The following is a 16,500-nucleotide window of genomic DNA, read 5'->3' on the forward strand; positions in this document are numbered from 1 at the left end:
TGTATACCTTCGATGTTGATGTTGGCCGAGGTCTTGTCCGTTCCACAGTCACATACATATTGTCCTTTATTACTCTGCTCTGCCTTCTTCAGAATCAGAGACCTTCGAGTTCCCTCCGACTTCATGACAATCAACTTGGAGGCGATGATCTCCTTCTCGCTGTGGTACCAGATGACGGGCACGTCTTTGCTCAGCTCACAGTCCAGACTCACCTCCTCCTTCTCTGTGGCCGTGTAATCCTGCAGCTTCACAACGAAGACGGCATCGCCCTCTAGAACAGAACAGGGACCCAGTTAGTCCCCTATGGTTGACTTCCCAGCCGTGCGTTTGCACCCCTGGACGCTATGGAAAGACTTCCATTGAGAGTCATCCTCAGCATTACAAAAGGAACCTGTAAGACTGATGGTGTGGCTCAGAATAAAGTGTGCAACAACCAGAATGATCGTTTAAGCCATGTGACGGCATTAACATCTTCAAAGTATTTTATTGACCGCAGATGTTAACTGTATCTTTCTTCTTGTAATGACATGAGTCCAGCACGTTTGTAAAGACATGAATGTGCAGTTGCAGAGAAGACAGGAAGAGTACTGTTACCTATGACATTGAGCTTTGCTGTGGAGTAAATCCCTTTGGCCTCTGCCTTTATCTGGCAGGTATCATCTAGAGACAACATCCTTATTTCTAGAGTATGTTTCTTTCCTTCCACGTTCGTGAGCACCGTTCGGCTCACATGGAGCTTCGTCTCGTTTCGGTACCAAACCACTGGCACGTTGTCGTGTGACAGTTCCAGTTCGAACTGAACTGCTTTACCTTCTTTCACAGTTTGGTCCTGAAGCTGCTGCACAAATTTGAGCCTCATGCCTGAAATAAACGAGGTCGATGGACACACAGCGGTTTGGTGGCCGTCAGACACTTTAAAGCCACAGACATCAAAACGACAGCAAGCATGAAGTGTTTCTCTCGGCCCACTCACCTTCCACTGCCAGCTGAGCGGACGACTTGTGTCCCAACACTTCCACAGTGTACTGAGCCTCGTCGGTAAACTCACAGCTGTTTACAATCAGCATGTGTTTAGTTCCGTCGTCCAATATTTCATATTTGGGGCCCGGGGTAATAATCTCTGTTCCCCTGAACCACATGACCTTTGACACCTCCTTGGTGACAGTACATTCAAACTTGGCCTGTTTCTTTTCAGGCACCTTGAGGTCTTTCAGTTGGTCAACAAAGCCCATTTCGATCTCTGGGAGGTGCGAATGATGGGGTCAGTTATTCACTAAGGCAGAACCACAGCAGTCTTTTTTCTTACCGTTCTCCCTCTGAAACTCCTCTGTTGCGCGGCACCAACAGAAAAAGTACAAAGAGTGTATCCACGACGGATTCATACCTTTGACACTGAGCATGGCGCTGGTGACGGCGTTCAGGGCCTGATAGGACACTTCACCCGCCTGATCCAGCTGGATGTGTTTCAACGTCAGGAAACGTTTCTTGCCTTCAGCTTTGATGTCACAGCTCTGAGATAATAAGAACAAATATGGAGTTTTTGGAGGAACGAAAAGGGCATTTCGTTGAGCAATGAGATTGTTTGTTAAGCTGCTGTCTGATCAGGTGCATCTGAGATCTTACCGGAGACCTCATCAGCACCTGCCCCCTCAGCTTCCATTCGCCGGCCACATCCTCCTCAGATATTTCAGTGTCGAAGTTGGCTTCCTCCTTCTCAACCACCTCCACGCTGGAGAGGGGCTTCAGGACCTCAGCCTCACGCTCTGAAACATCACAAAAAAGTTGTTAACAGCACAACACTCCACAGCATGACAGACCTTTTTGGGTCACATGGTATTTGACGAGGATCTGTACACATTCCACCAACCTCCCAGAGTGAGCTTGGCCGTGTATCTGCGATCCTCCACTTCGATGGTGTAGTCGGACACGTCGTTGGGCTGGCAGTTGTTGATGGTGAGCGTCACGTCCTTTCCATCTTTGTGGATATCTACCTTGTCAGAAGGAGCGACCTCATTGTCTCCTTTGAACCACTTCCAGTTGGGGGTGTCCTTGAAAAGCTCACATTTAAATGTGGCTTTGGCCCTTGGTTTCACATGCTGGTCCCTCAGAGGCTTAACCAGCCAGTCTTTGATGATTTCTGAGTAGGTAGAGTTTGGTAGAGTTTTAAAGGTTATCCGGTTACAGAGTGCATTGGAGCAGCAGTAACAATGAGGATACCTCCGTCTGAGGTAGATAGAGCTCTCATGTTTGCAAATACCAATTGTGTGAGCTTTTAGTTAGAGATAAACTAAAGGTTACTAACTACTAAAGGTTGCCAAATGAGTGTTTTTTCCTCCTTCACAGTCACAAGCCTCTTTGGCAAAGGAAGAAGGGCTTATCTCCACAGTTACGACGTACCTTATTTTACGCATGAACCATGACAGAACTAACCACGACATCATAGAACGTAGGAAGCACAAAAAAGCATTAGCAGCTCTACACTGGTCCTGAACTAGCTTATTGTTCCCGATCCTATTATTGTAGAACATGTAACCTGGTTTGACAACATTATTAGTAATGGAAATACAAAATAAAAGGAATTGAATTGAATTTTGCATGTGACTGCTTACCGATGACTTTGACATTGGTGGTTGTCTTGACATCTTCATTTCCCTCCACTTCGCATGTGTATGCGCCGGCGTCCTCCTCTGTGGCGTTCTGAATGGTGATGGCATGCTGCATGCCAATGATGTTAATGGCTATTTTCCCAGCTAGTTTCTTCAGGAGGGCGCCGTTCCTCTTCCAGATGACGTCTCTCTCTTTGTTCAGCTCACAGATCAGATACATGGGCTGACCCTTCATACAGGAAGTCTCTGGCTCCAGCTCTTTCAGCCATTTCACAGGCAGCTCTGAATGAAGATAAAAGTAATTTTAAGAACCACATATGCTCTCCAAATAAAAGCTGGGTACCTCCATTCTCATTCTCCTTCCGTAGAAAAGCACTCGGTTCAGCCTAGGAGTTTTTGAAGGACCAGCCCAGGTCTACCGCAAAGGCGTATGGAGGCTACAAAGATGCAGACTAGCGACTAGTCTAGTCTACCTGCCTTACAGAGGGGATTGGTATTAGTACTAATTAACCCAATCTGACACTAAGACTTAGAGATATACCTCCTTTTCTTCTTGTATCTCTCAGGCCCCTCCCCCTGTCCCCTGCATTCCACCTACAACTGTTACCGTCAAACATTTTCTAGTTTACCTTCTACAATGAGCTTGGCTGTGCAGGATATCTCCTTGCCGGCGTTCTTTGCGATACAGGTGTATTCGCCGGTGTCGGACAGCTGCACGTCGATGATGTTCAACTTTCGGTCTTTGCCGTCGGAGGTGAATTTGTGCTTGGGGCCCTCGCGCAGGTTGCTGCCGTCTTTCATCCAGGTGGCGATGGCGGTGGAGGGCGAGACCTCGCACTCGAACACGGCGGACGAGCCGATGGACTCGGCCTCCTGCAGCACGATGTCCTGGATCTTCTTGATGAACTTCAGGGGGACGGCTTTCAGTTTGAATCCTCCAAAGGGTTCCTCCGGCGGCGACGGGCCTTTTCCTCCAGGCCTCAGACCACGGCCCCGGCCTCCGTCACCAGGAGACGGGGTCTGTCTCGCTGCAGAAAAACTCATCAACTTAGTTTCAGAGAGGATGGAGTGTGAAGAAGAGTCAGACATTCGACTATGGGATGTTATTAAGACCATGTGCCCACCATGGGCAGTCAGTTAGTCGAGGTAATGACACATTAAAAAGATGTATGTTCTAAACAAGGTTAGAACATAAGATTCTGTCAAGAATAGAAACATGCAAAGTCACTTTATGATCTTCAATCAGTATTCTCTGAAGAAAGACGAACAACAAACCACACAAACATCACAACAGAGGGAAAGATGTTGCAAATCCATCGGCTATAAAGATGAAGACAACAAAACAGACAGATCGCCAAACCTCGAATAAACCAAGCTCTTTCCGGAAAGACACCCACGATTCGATGATTCAACACATCGGTTTTTAATATTCGCTTGCGTGAAGCCCTCCCCTTCATTCTACCTGCGTAACTTTCCTCCTGTTGGTGTCGTCCCACTATTCTTCTTCTTGTCCTTCACTAGCCCCTTCTATCTGGTATGTGGATGCTAGACTGACTCAGTCTGGTCAGCTGACCTTATCTTGCTGGCCCTCCCGTTCTCCTAGTGTCTACATACACACACATGAGACCATTGTCCCAGATCTCTACAATAGTGTCTCTACAATATATTGTCCTAAACCTTTTGCCATCCCCGGTGTCACGATGACTCCTGGCTTTTCATACCTTGCTTAGTTGCCGTCTCACTATAGCTCTCTATGGGCCTTCTGTTAGCTTCTCCCTTTCCTCTGTTGAATTGTGACTCATTTTCAGGGATATATTAATACCGTTATATCCCTACTTACCCAATTTCTTTAAAGTTGATTACAACATAAATATATGTTGGACAATAAGAAACATTTTCCCTCAACAAGTCTCTGAGGTCCCAGAATAGACATACCGCTAAGAAAAGCGTGCTGATGTCAGAAAGAAAGAGTGCTTACATTGGATGGAATAGAGACTCTCTGTAGACAAGATCTGGGTATATACTTTTTAAAACAACTTAGGTTTAGTCTTGACACACAACAGTTTAGTTATTTCTCCAACTTAAAAAGAATTTTGCCTGAATAGCAACAAGATCAAAGATATGCTGGAGGTTCGATACCCAGCTCTTCTGCTTCCTCTAACCTTTCGGCAAAGCTTAACACAAAATATCTGTTGAGAAGGATAACACAAGAATACGACACTCGTGAAAAAGCTTCAGACGTTACTTAGCACAAGGAACACAAAGAGCAAACCATTAATACACGCAAGCTCTGGATGATGTCATACCCCCAAGTCCTCGGCCTCTGCCTTTAGGTGGGTCTTCAGTTGGTTTTCCATCTGAACAACAAAAAATAAGATGAGTTTTAAGTCTATCTATTTGAGTATTTAAGCAGAAATCACAACCTAGATTGGAGCAATGCTAAAATGATGAATCAAACACAAGAGAAAATACAGGGAACGTCACTGAGAAAAAGAGGATGAAGACGGAGATGAATATCTGATGAACAGATTCGTGTGACTAGTTAAAAAAAGGGGACGAACGGATGGAAAACAAAGCACAGAACTAGAAGTTGTCATGAACAAAATCAGTGAAACACTTAATGGTTAATGTGGAGGACACAAGAGGACATGGTGGATGGTGGACAGACACATGATGGACAACATGAAATCATCTCAGTGGGTGGATGGGGGACAGACACATGATGGACAACATGAAATCATCTCAGTGGGTGGATGGTGGACAGACACATGATGGACAACATGACATCCTTTCAGTGGGTGGATGGTGGACAGACACATGATGGACAACATGAAATCATCTCAGTGGGTGGATGCTGGACAGATACATGATGGACAACATGAAATCATCTCAGTGGGTGGATGTTGGACAGATACATGATGGACAACATGAAATCATCTCAGTGGGTGGATGCTGGACAGATACATGATGGACAACATGAAATCATCTCAGTGGGTGGATGTTGGACAGACACATGATGGACAACATGAAATCATCTCAGTGGGTGGATGGTGGACAGACACATGATGGACAACATGACATCCTTTCAGTGGGTGGATGGTGGACAGACACATGATGGACAACATGACATCCTTTCAGTGGGTGGATGGTGGACAGACACATGATGGACAACATGAAATCATCTCAGTGGGTGGATGCTGAACAGATACATGATGGACAACATGAAATCATCTCAGTGGGTGGATGTTGGACAGACACATGATGGACAACATGAAATCATCTCAGTGGGTGGACGGACACATGATGGACAACATGATTGAAGCTCCAGATGATCCGATGGATAAGGTGATTTATTGATGAGGAGATGAAGATTAGATGAATGCTTTGAGATGGATGAGCGAGGGGGGCTTTTAGACGTTCACGAGGTGAGACATGTTTCACCTCGTTTGCCGCCGGGCATTCCTGGAGTCTCCAACGCCGCATCATCTGCTTTGCCTTCCCAGTCATCAGTGGGAACCAGTTCCCAGCCCCAGGCTTCTTCTTCCTCGCCCCCTTCAGCCTCCTCCTCTGGCTGGGTGGGCAGCTTCTTCATCTGCACTGCTCCAGGAGAGACCTCCTTCACCAGAGGAACCCTGGCTCTCCCAGGTTGTTCTTGTTGAAAAAACACCTCTGGCGACGGCTTCTTCGGAAACTCAGCTTCAACCGAGTCGTTTGCCGAAATCTGTTCATTTGGTTTCTTCTCAGTGGGGATGTGTTCAATTTCTTTAGGTCTTTGCTCATTAAATAATGATGACATAGTCTTTTTCAGCTCAATCCTCTTCGGTTGCTCCAATGGTTTGAAGGGCTTCTTTTCCTCCGCCTTGTCTTTAGCCACTTGAGGCGAAGGGGTCTTTTTGAGTTCAACCCCCTTTTTCGGGATATTGTTTTCTTTTTGTGGGATCTCCCTTTCTGTATTTTCTATATGTGTTGCAGTCTTTTCGATTTCCTTAAGTTGTTGCTCCTTTGGTTCTTTAGGAGTTTGAGCTTGACTAGGATCCTTTGTTGGTGGCTTTTCTAAAGACTTGGTGACTTTGGGTATATCTTTCTGGTCTTTGCTGGACTCAGGTGTTACCTCTGGACTCTTAAATGGAGCATCTTGGTCTTTTTTTTGTGTTATAGTAGAAGTTGGTTGGTCTCTACAAGGCATCTCTAGTCTCCTAAATGTATTGTCATCTGTATACCGTGTCTTCTCATTCTCGTTCTCAGCTTTTGCAGGTCCGGCTCTTACGGGTTTCTCAAGCTTTTCAAATGGTTTAAGTGTCACAACACACAGCTCTTCCTCTTTCATTGGCATCTTATTTATTTTATATTTTGTTAAATCTGGTTCAGGTTCTTGAATTTTTGGCTCTTTAGGAGTTTGACTCCATTTTGATTTCTCATCTTCGTCCTTGGGCTTTTCATGATCCTCCAAAAGACCCATTTTGGATTCCTTGTCGGCTGCAGTAAAACTTCCAAGCGTTAAAACCTCATGATTCTGTCTAATGCGCAGACTCTGAACAGTCATTTCTGTATCACAATGCCTCGTTGCTTCAACTCTATAATTTACATCTTCCTGTTTGGGCTTTTTCAGTTTGAGCTTCTCTTGTTCTTTTTCTGGTTTTTCTGACTTTTCAAATGGTTTTAGTTTGGTTGAGTCTTTTTGCTCATCCACCTTTGTCAGTTTGGTTGTTCTTTTTTCAAGCTTAGGGAACTGGCAACCTGCTCTCTCTTCAGCCTCCTCAAAGTAGCCCAACTGGGCCTTCTCGTCATCTGCAGTGACGACTCGCTCAGTTCTTCCAAGAGTTATTATTTCTCGATCTACCGCTAGTTCTTCATCTTGGCGCCTCGTCCCTTCTGGTTTCTGAGTTTTAACCTGTCCCTCAGGGTCTGTAGCTTTCACTGGAACCTTTTTCAGCTTAACAACCTCTGGTACTGGATCCGTCTCTTTGGGTAAGCTGCTGAACTTACTCCTCTTCTTTGGTGATTTCGTATTTTTTGCGTCCTGGACTGGGATTTGACCCATTTTCCTAAGAGCTTGTGCTGTGTTTGAGGTAGTAGATACACTTTTATAACACCCACAGAGATATATAAGAAACAAAACAGGATTCACTATTTGTATACCTTTAGTTGGTCCAGGTGCTGAAACCGGTCCCTTGTCTGCAGGAATTTAAATTAGATCAACATGAGTTCACACAATACAAATAAAAGAAGAGGTTGGTTTTCATTTGGTCACAAGTTAAGAGTTAAGAAAGTTTGGCATGCTTTGGTTTCTATTTTCCAGGATTATTTTTACTGAAAATGTTTTAGGATGCAATGATGTCATCAGGTGTTCAACAGGATGTTACAGCGTAGCATTAAAAACTCCAGATGTATCAAGAGATGTTGATGGTTAATTGGAATCATTCAACAGATACCGTTAGAAGGGAATACTCATGAATTGGATTAGAGGACATAAAACCGAGTTTATACAAACATCAGACCAACAGACTCCGACTGAACGGGACACTACGTTTCTAAGATCAAAGCTCAGATTGCTTTGTACGAAGATTGGAGCGGTTAGAAGTGAGAAACATTAATAACAGCTACAGAAGATGTGTTACCTTCGGGCGGAGACATTGTCTCTGATACAGGAGAAGGTTCAGGCTTTTTCACTGTTGGAGACAGTTTCTTCTCCACCGGAGCAACTTGAGCTACAAGAACGCCAACTTGGTCAAATGATTGGCAAAGATGTGATAGTTGATCATAAACAAGCAACCAACAGAAAGACAACTTGAAGAGTTCACAACAACAGATTCCTGGGAGGAATGAAAAAGAGGAAGCTAAACAATACAAACAGAGTACACTACCTGCAGGAGGATTTGGTTTCTTTTCTTCTGGAGGAGACACTAAGAACATAATATCAACGGTCAAGACCAAGAGAATACATTAAGATTAAGACTTTAAGTGTGATGACAAGAAAAGATTCTGTAAAAACAACAAAACAAAACAAAACGGAGGGATTTTTTTTAGAACACACAACATAAACAGGACATGTTTTTCAGGGGGCAGAAGTACCTGCAGGAGCAACAGGAGGTGAAGGCTTTGGTGCAGCCAGTTTCTTCTCCTCTGGACGAGACACTACAATACAAGATGCCAAGATCACGACCCAAACAACAACATGAATTAATAAAGAGAGGCATACTGAGGACACAGTAGACGGCAAAAAAAGGCAATTACTTTTCAACGAGATGAAAACCAAGAGAAGAAACTACCTTCAGGGAGAGCAAATTTCTCTGCAGGAGCAAGAGGATCAGGTGAAGACTTTGGCTTTGGTGCAGAATCTGTCTTCTCCTCAGGTAGAGAAACTTTGGGAAAACAAGATATTAAAGTTACAGCCAAGAAAAAAGGACGTTACTAGTGACTCGGAAAGAAACGCGGCAAGTAAGACACAAAGAACACAAACAGACAACATGGACGATTCTTGATGAGCCGATGAAGATCAGACCGACTACCTGCAGGAGGAGCTACTTTGGCTGCAGCAGCAGGAACAGAAGGCTTTGGTGCCGTTGGTACCTTTTCCTCCAGAGGAGACCCTTTAAAATACGAGACACCAAGATAAAGACCAAGACAACAACGCGGTCAATCAAGACAACAGATGATTTAGAAAGTAATTCTAGGCATAAACAAGAAGAATAAGATGTGAAGAAACTTCAGAAAAACAAAAACTTGCAATGATAAGATGCGGTTCGTACCGCATGGAGAACTGACATTAAACACGTTCAAAGAGAATGGACGAAAACAACTTGTGAAAATTAGTGTGGAATGGAGCAGATTTAAGAGCGAAGCTGTGCAAGTGACATTAAACAGAGGGGTCTTTCAAAGAGTGGTTGATCTTATGACCATTGGGAGCCTTCACGGCTCTATTATCAAAGACAAAGAATACCTTTCTGAGGAGTTTGCAGTCGCATCTCCTGTGTTCCCTTCATGGCTTTCTTGTCGTCTTCTCTTGTTGCTGGAGGTGTAATTACTTCTTTGGGTGAATCCACCTGAGTTGTGATAACGTCTTGTGCCACAGAAGACTGCTTTGGAAGAAGAGTTTCTTTTTCAGGGGTCAGAGCTTTCTTCTGCAGGGGAACTTGAGATCTTTTAGTTGGGGCAACCTTGGCTTCGGCAAAGGCTTTCAATGGAGGCAGAACAGGTTCTTTTGGTGGTAAAACGTCTTCAGAACATACTTTCTTCTCAGGTGAAGAACTTTGTGCTGGTTTAGATGTTGTTGCTGGGTCTTCTTCAGGAAACACAAGAGTCGGTTCCTCCAAAGGTACTATGTCTTTAACATACATCTCTGCTGCAGCTTTGGGAGATTTCAGCATTGTAGAATCTGTCTTTTTAGGGATTTTTACTTGTTCTTTGGGAGAAACCTTTGTCATTGGATGAAAAAGAGGAACTTGTGTTAAGTTTTCAGGTGGAGGAGTTATGGATCTAATGAATGGAACATCTTCCTCTTTAACAGACTTGGCTCGCTCGAAGAGAGAGATTTCTTCATGAACTCTTGACTTTTCTTCTACAGTGATTTCTTTAGATGTAGAAGATATCTCATGTTGAACGAGATCATCCATTGGAAGTACTTTGTTGTGAAGTACCAATACAAATGATTCAGTGACGTCTCTCTGCTTGGCAAAGGTTGAAGGAATATCAGCTTCCACATGTTTCTTGACTTTTTCTTTAGTTATCTTTAAGGCTAGATCTTTTTGGGATGTGAACCCGGTGTCTGGATGAGGAACTTCTTTGTTTGTGGGATAAGTCTTTTCAGGTACAGGTGCGATGTCTCTATTTAATTGAAGAAGGTCTGCTTCTTTAAGAGGTGGGGGGATGAACCTCAAAGAGTCCACTGCTTTGTCTTCTGGAAAGTCTTCTACGCAATAAGGTTGGGTGTCCTGCAGCTTGGCCTCATGTTCAGTGTTTGCTGGCTTAATGTCCTCTATCTTCAGATCTCCACCGTACCATGTCGAAACCATTTGCTGTCTTATCTCCCTTTTAGAAGTTGACTCAGTGACCTCTTCTCCCCTTTCATAAGAACTGACTTTCTGTTCATTTTGTCCAACTTCTTCTGACAGAGGAATGCTCGTCCTTAGAGTCGACTCCCTGCTGTCTTCAAGCACTGCTGTTGTTTGCTTAAGATCGGTCTTGCAGAGAACTGGATTCATTTCAAGAACATTGAAGATTTGCACAAAGAAGCGATGGCCAAGAGAAAAGACAAAATAAAAACCATCAAGACAGAAAAACACAGATTTCACCGTGAACCTAATTTTACAACTAGACTGTAGTTGTAAAATGTATTAAGACTCATTACTTCTCAACTGTGCAGCAGTTCATCAAACTATAAGTAAATGACTTCTGAAAGCACCTGAGAAAGATGCAGCATACCTTTGATGGGTTTTTCCGCCTCCGGCTGTGCATTAGCTGCATTAGAAGTTGTTTCCTGTTGTATCTCGCTGTGCTCTACTGTTTGATCATTAACACGATGTAGTGAACAGACAATATACACGACAGCACAGACATCAAAACTTTGGAGGATTTAGCTCGATAGCTAAGAAGGAAAGATCTAGAGTGTAAATTAGAAGATTAAGAGGTAGAAGGAATAGTTACAAAAATATGTTCAGATGTAGCTACCTTGTTGTGAAGGCTTTTCAGCTGGTGTGGGAGCTTGGTGCCTCTGCACTGGTTGCTTTGTTTCAGCTGTTGGTTCAGTCACAAGTTTGTGGGCATTCTTTGGCTCTTCTGGTACCTTCTTCGACACTTTGGGTACCTTCTTTGGCTCTTCTGCTACCTTCTTTGGCACTTCTGGTGCCTTCTTTGCTTCTTCCAGAACCTTTTGGGGTTTCGTCTCAGACCTCGGTGCTTCTGGCTCAGGTTTATCTACCAGATCTGGTTTTCTTGCAAGCTCAGATGTCTTTGGTTCTGAGACAACTTTGAAGAACATTTATGTACATGGTTAACTATATTAAAACAAATCAAAACCAAAGGAGCAAGTCACACTCTAATAAGTGCTTACATGCTTGAAGATGTTCCTCAAAGATATTTTTGAAAGATTACTTTCCACATAACAAAACATTGCACAGACATACAACCAAAGAACAAAGAAACCTGAGGAGAATGGCTGCAATACCTTCAGCTGGAACAGCATCAGACTTGGGTGGGGTAGCCTGTGGTGCTGTCGGCTGAAGTACAGGTTCTTCTGGTTCTGGTAGTTCTAAAGCTTTAAAGAGCATCGGACATGTTTAATAACTTGCTGGTAACCACTAAGCCTAAAACAGTACAAACCAATCCAATTGGTTTATATCGCGTGTCATCACAGACCAAAAGATGAGACACAACATTAAGCTTTCATTTACATCCATGATAAGATTATTGTTATTACAGTGCAGCATTATCGTACTACTCAGATTGTTGAGCAGTTGAATGTAAAACAAACACTGTGAACCTTTAAACGGTTAGATACAAAGAAAATACAATACAATAAACAAAGTGTGAAGAGGTTAGTAGAGAAGAAACACAACAACAAACAGAAGGTGTCTTCTAGCAGAACTACTTTACCTGCTGGTCTTCTCTTTGCAGGTTCCACTTGAGGTGCCTCGGGTTCAGGCATCAATTCAGGCTTCTGTTTCTGGGGAACTGACTCAGTCTTTGGCTGAAGATGAACCCTCACTTTCTCTTGTTCGAGTTCTGGTTTCATTAGAACTGGAGAGAAATGTTATTGTCAGTCAGCAAGAGCACTGCTTCTTCGAAGAGGCGAGTAAAAGACAAGAAAACAGAAAGAGACAAAAAAGATGATGCAAAAGACAAGAAAACAGAAAGAGACGAAAAAGATGAAAAGAAAAAACTTGCTTCGATCGTAGCGAGCTCACCTAAGATTTAAGACACAAAAGTAAACAGACAGGAAGAGAAATGTGAATCTAAAATACCTGCATTACAAGCATATGAAGTATGCTAATGTTCTATGGAAATATTGTGTAAATAGTCCTTTTGAATCCTATAAATTCTTGGAGTATTCATGAAAATTGAGACAATAGGAAATACATATAAAGACTGTAAACATCTGTGTTTATTTTGATGAAGAATAAATAATGTGGGCCAATAATGACTGTAAGATTAATAATAATCTAATTTCATATGAACGTTACGTTCTTCTTCTTTTGATATGAACATGACATTCTTCTTCTGGTGTGGACCAGCTCTTTGAGATGCAGCTTCTTCATGTGAGGTTCTTTAAAATATTATCATGGAGGTCACTTTGACCACAACATCAAGAATCCGTCATCATTCAGGTCCGTGAATAAAAGAACAAAACAGGAAGTACATCAAGGACAAACAGGAGGTGGTGCCAAGAAGAAGAGGTGAGCAGATACCTGTGACGGGAGGCGTAGCCCCAGGTTTCCCATCTGGACTCCTGTAAACCTCAGGAACTTGAAAGATGAAGAAAGTTCACATTAGAACTCTGAAGGCTGAGCTCTACTTCCTACTTTCTACTTCCGACTATCAAACACAAAGCTGAGGGTTATTACGAGCTGAAGAATAAGAGGAAGAGCCAAAGAAACATCAACATGAGGGACACAGACGAGACAGGAAAAACATATAAAGTTTCACAGAAAAAGAAGCTCCTAGAAGCAGTTATGCTGGAAACAAACATGCCGCCTACAAGCAGCGTTGATCTGTAGCAGGGACGAGCATTTGTACCTGCTGGGACTTTTTCTATGGTCTGCACCTGAGTCCTCTCTACTGATTCCCCCACAGGTTCTCTCTCTTCTGCTGAGGAACAAAAGTGAGCTGAGACAGGAGGAACGAAGGAAATTCATAGCAAATAAGACAATGTTAGTGAAGAAACACAGCAACGAGACGGACTAAAAAAGAACCAACATCTTGTGAAGATAAAAGCATGAAGGACCAACATGTTCTTATGAAGATAAAACCATGAAGGACCAACATGTTCTTATGAAGATAAAACCATCAGGGACCAACATGTTCTTATGAAGATAAAATCGTAAAGGACCAAAAAATATGAAGATAAATCGCAGGAGGGGTAGTGACTCCATGAGAATATTGTTATTAATTTACCGTTGACATTAAAATCTGAATCATTAAGCGTTAGGAGTAAATCATTATTTACAGACATGAACTCCTGCCTTTTATGGTTTGGTCATCAACTCCCCTGCCTCGACAGCAGAAGCTTGTTGAAAAAGGAGCGACGAGTCTGTGACGTCTGAAGGTTCACACATATGTGCTCATGTCAATTTAATTTGTTTTATCTAATAAAATAATAAAGAATATTTGGGTCTTTCCCTGAGCTCCTGCGAGTTTTTGTACCACGAGACAATGGCATGGACTTCAGTGAGCGGAATGTGATCTGCTAGGAGCAGACCGTCAGGGTTACCCACCGAGAGCCGGAGCAGTGAGAGAAACACAGAACAAGCAGGTTCTATGAGGTCACAGGTCTCTGTAGCTGGTAGAGACACAGAGGACACACGGACTGACCTGTGACGGTGAGCTTGGCGTTGGAGATGTGCGGCCCACACACCACCCGGTAGCTACCCTGGTCTTTTGCCTGGCAGCTCTTGATGCGCAGACAGTGTAGCTCGCCGGCGCTGCTGATGTCGTACTTGTCTCCGGCGTCCAGCTTCTGGGTGCCTTTGTACCAGGTGAGGCTGATCTCCGGGTAGTTGATCCGGATCCGGCACTCGAAGGCGGCGATCTGGTTCTCTGCCGCCGTCTGGTCGCTGATGTCCTCGATCACGGAGACAGGCTGAGGATTCAAGACCCGATTTAAACTCCAGACTGGAGACTGAGGGGCTCAAAGAAAATAAATGAGAGTATTCACGATGTATAAATAAATCATATTCAGTCATTTTAACCTTATAATAGGAGGAGGACTCTTTTAAAGCACAGTGCATGGATTTAGCCACCCAGGAGTTAAAATAGCCCACTTCTGGTTCTGTTTAGAGCATTGTGCCATAAGTCTCCATCTGATACATGTGACTACCAAGTGGAGGAGCTCTTCTGCCCCAACTTGCAGGTCTGCATCTCAAATCACATAAAACCCACATGAGACAGTGAAGACATGAAGGGTACGTGACATGACAAGGACATGAAAAGGGAAATCAAGGAGACATAAATGAGACATGAAGGGGACATGAATCAGATATGAAGAGGACATGAAGGAAATATGAGGGAGGGACTACAGTTTGTTGTCTGTGGACATTAAAGCCCTTGTGACAGACGTCCTACATCTCCTATGTCTTTTCCCCCCGTGATGGAAGCAACCCTAAATGAGCCTCTACGCTCCCTGTCAAGGATCTAGGATGTGATCCAGGATCTGAATGTTGATGGTGAGACATTGTCGGGTACCTCTGTGCAGACGCGTCCCTCCAGATCCCGGAGGAGTCGGGTCATGTCCTCCTCCTCCACCCGGCCGCCATGTTCCACCTCCTGCAGCGGGAAAACCATGTTAGCTCACAATATTGTGCCTCAGTCCAACAATAACACTACAGTATGCTTCCTCTTATGACATGGAAACAGTAAACTAATTTATACACTTGTGTGAAGAGGAACATACACCCAGCTAGCTAGCTGAGCATAAAAACTGGAAACAGCTACCTTTTTAAATAAATGTCCCTCATCATGAGGATCGGTCAAACCTCCGGCGGTTTCTCTCTCTCACCACTTTTCCGGATTCCATCTCCTTCTCCCTCTTGAGGAACTCCACTGCCTGCAGGATGGCGCGGAAGTCGTGGATGCCGTGATCCTGCAGGATCTTCTCATACTCTTTGGGGTCGTGACCTCGCAGCAGCTCCACAATGTTGAGGTCTTCATCTTTCTTGGGACTCTTCTGCTTCGATGGAGTCCTGATGAATACAAAAAAGATGATCGGATCCGGTGTCATCCTTCCTAAAGACCCTAAAATCTACCCAAGAACTCTGTCTCCGTCTTACTTCTTTAGCCTAGTCCGAATGTCTCCCATTCCGGCCGCCTCTTCCTTCTTGGTTACATCTACCTCTGCGCTGCACTCGATCTCTCCGCGCTTGCTGGTTGCGACGCACCGGTAGAGGCCGGAGTCGGACTTGGTGACCTCCCTGATCTCCATCTTGGCGTCTTGGCCCTTGTGCTCTATGGAGATGCGGCCGCCGGGGGTGATCTGCCTCCACTTCCCCTTCATCCACTTCACACTGGGAATCGGGTCACCGCCAATCTTGGCGATGAAGGTTGCGGTGCCCTCTGCGGAGAAAGAAAAAGAGCCACATGTGATCTGAGTGAACCTCATGTCCTTCAACTTGTATGCTCCTTATTCTTTTAATAACACAATAAACTTTACAAACTTCAGATCCAGATCGAGTCAGTGATGATTGACGGCTTTCTCTGATGAGTTAAGGAATACATATACGGATGAGCCAGGACATGCGTCCTCCAGTGGTCAACTTACTCTCTGTCACAGAAATGTTCTGAAGTTCCTCGATGAAGAAGAGGTTGTCGAGCCTTTTGACTGGAGCCACAGCAGCAGGGGCCACAGGAGCGGCAGCCTCGCTGGGCGAAGTTTTTGCTACTTTATCTGAAACAAATCATGGTGGTGAGTCCGGTAGCTCAATACCACTGATAAAAAAAAACACTGACCCAACACCAACAAGGAAAGATAAAAAGTACCAAACTAAACTCCATTTGTTGGCTCAGATAGAGCTCAAAATATAGATGCTTCTCCCAAGATGTAATTAAGTGAATTAAACTTTCTGTCTGATGGTATCAGTCTCATTGGGTCTGAACATCAACTGGAGGAGCAGAGTTCATCTGAATAAAAGCTAAAATAAGCCAAAAGCTTCTCTTTAGGTATAACCGGGTCTATAATGCAAAAAAG

The 16,500-nt window shown here is 44.0% G+C and overlaps 1 protein-coding gene across 1 annotated transcript in view; it reads right to left on the reverse strand.

The window, feature by feature from the left end:
• The window catches only part of ttn.1 (titin, tandem duplicate 1), a 147,589-nt gene that overhangs the window by 94,573 nt on the left and 36,516 nt on the right, over positions 1 to 16,500 (reverse strand). Inside the window, exons 50-77 of the mRNA XM_062564885.1 lie at positions 16,075 to 16,200; positions 15,587 to 15,869; positions 15,316 to 15,499; positions 15,003 to 15,083; positions 14,133 to 14,400; positions 13,338 to 13,409; positions 13,010 to 13,066; positions 12,198 to 12,341; positions 11,770 to 11,859; positions 11,274 to 11,570; positions 11,028 to 11,105; positions 9,547 to 10,797; positions 9,116 to 9,196; positions 8,876 to 8,968; positions 8,679 to 8,741; positions 8,471 to 8,509; positions 8,225 to 8,329; positions 7,746 to 7,781; positions 6,048 to 7,664; positions 4,913 to 4,963; positions 3,236 to 3,634; positions 2,610 to 2,888; positions 1,868 to 2,137; positions 1,624 to 1,763; positions 1,385 to 1,511; positions 974 to 1,240; positions 595 to 861; positions 8 to 271 (exon numbers count right to left, since the gene is read on the reverse strand). Of these exons, the coding sequence (XP_062420869.1) occupies positions 8 to 271; positions 595 to 861; positions 974 to 1,240; positions 1,385 to 1,511; positions 1,624 to 1,763; positions 1,868 to 2,137; positions 2,610 to 2,888; positions 3,236 to 3,634; positions 4,913 to 4,963; positions 6,048 to 7,664; positions 7,746 to 7,781; positions 8,225 to 8,329; positions 8,471 to 8,509; positions 8,679 to 8,741; positions 8,876 to 8,968; positions 9,116 to 9,196; positions 9,547 to 10,797; positions 11,028 to 11,105; positions 11,274 to 11,570; positions 11,770 to 11,859; positions 12,198 to 12,341; positions 13,010 to 13,066; positions 13,338 to 13,409; positions 14,133 to 14,400; positions 15,003 to 15,083; positions 15,316 to 15,499; positions 15,587 to 15,869; positions 16,075 to 16,200 (7,029 nt within the window). The remainder of the gene's footprint in view (positions 1 to 7; positions 272 to 594; positions 862 to 973; positions 1,241 to 1,384; positions 1,512 to 1,623; positions 1,764 to 1,867; positions 2,138 to 2,609; positions 2,889 to 3,235; positions 3,635 to 4,912; positions 4,964 to 6,047; positions 7,665 to 7,745; positions 7,782 to 8,224; positions 8,330 to 8,470; positions 8,510 to 8,678; positions 8,742 to 8,875; positions 8,969 to 9,115; positions 9,197 to 9,546; positions 10,798 to 11,027; positions 11,106 to 11,273; positions 11,571 to 11,769; positions 11,860 to 12,197; positions 12,342 to 13,009; positions 13,067 to 13,337; positions 13,410 to 14,132; positions 14,401 to 15,002; positions 15,084 to 15,315; positions 15,500 to 15,586; positions 15,870 to 16,074; positions 16,201 to 16,500) is intronic.

This window comes from Pungitius pungitius, chromosome 10, assembly GCF_949316345.1.
Source record: "Pungitius pungitius chromosome 10, fPunPun2.1, whole genome shotgun sequence".
Classification (NCBI taxonomy): Eukaryota; Metazoa; Chordata; class Actinopteri; order Perciformes; family Gasterosteidae; genus Pungitius; species Pungitius pungitius.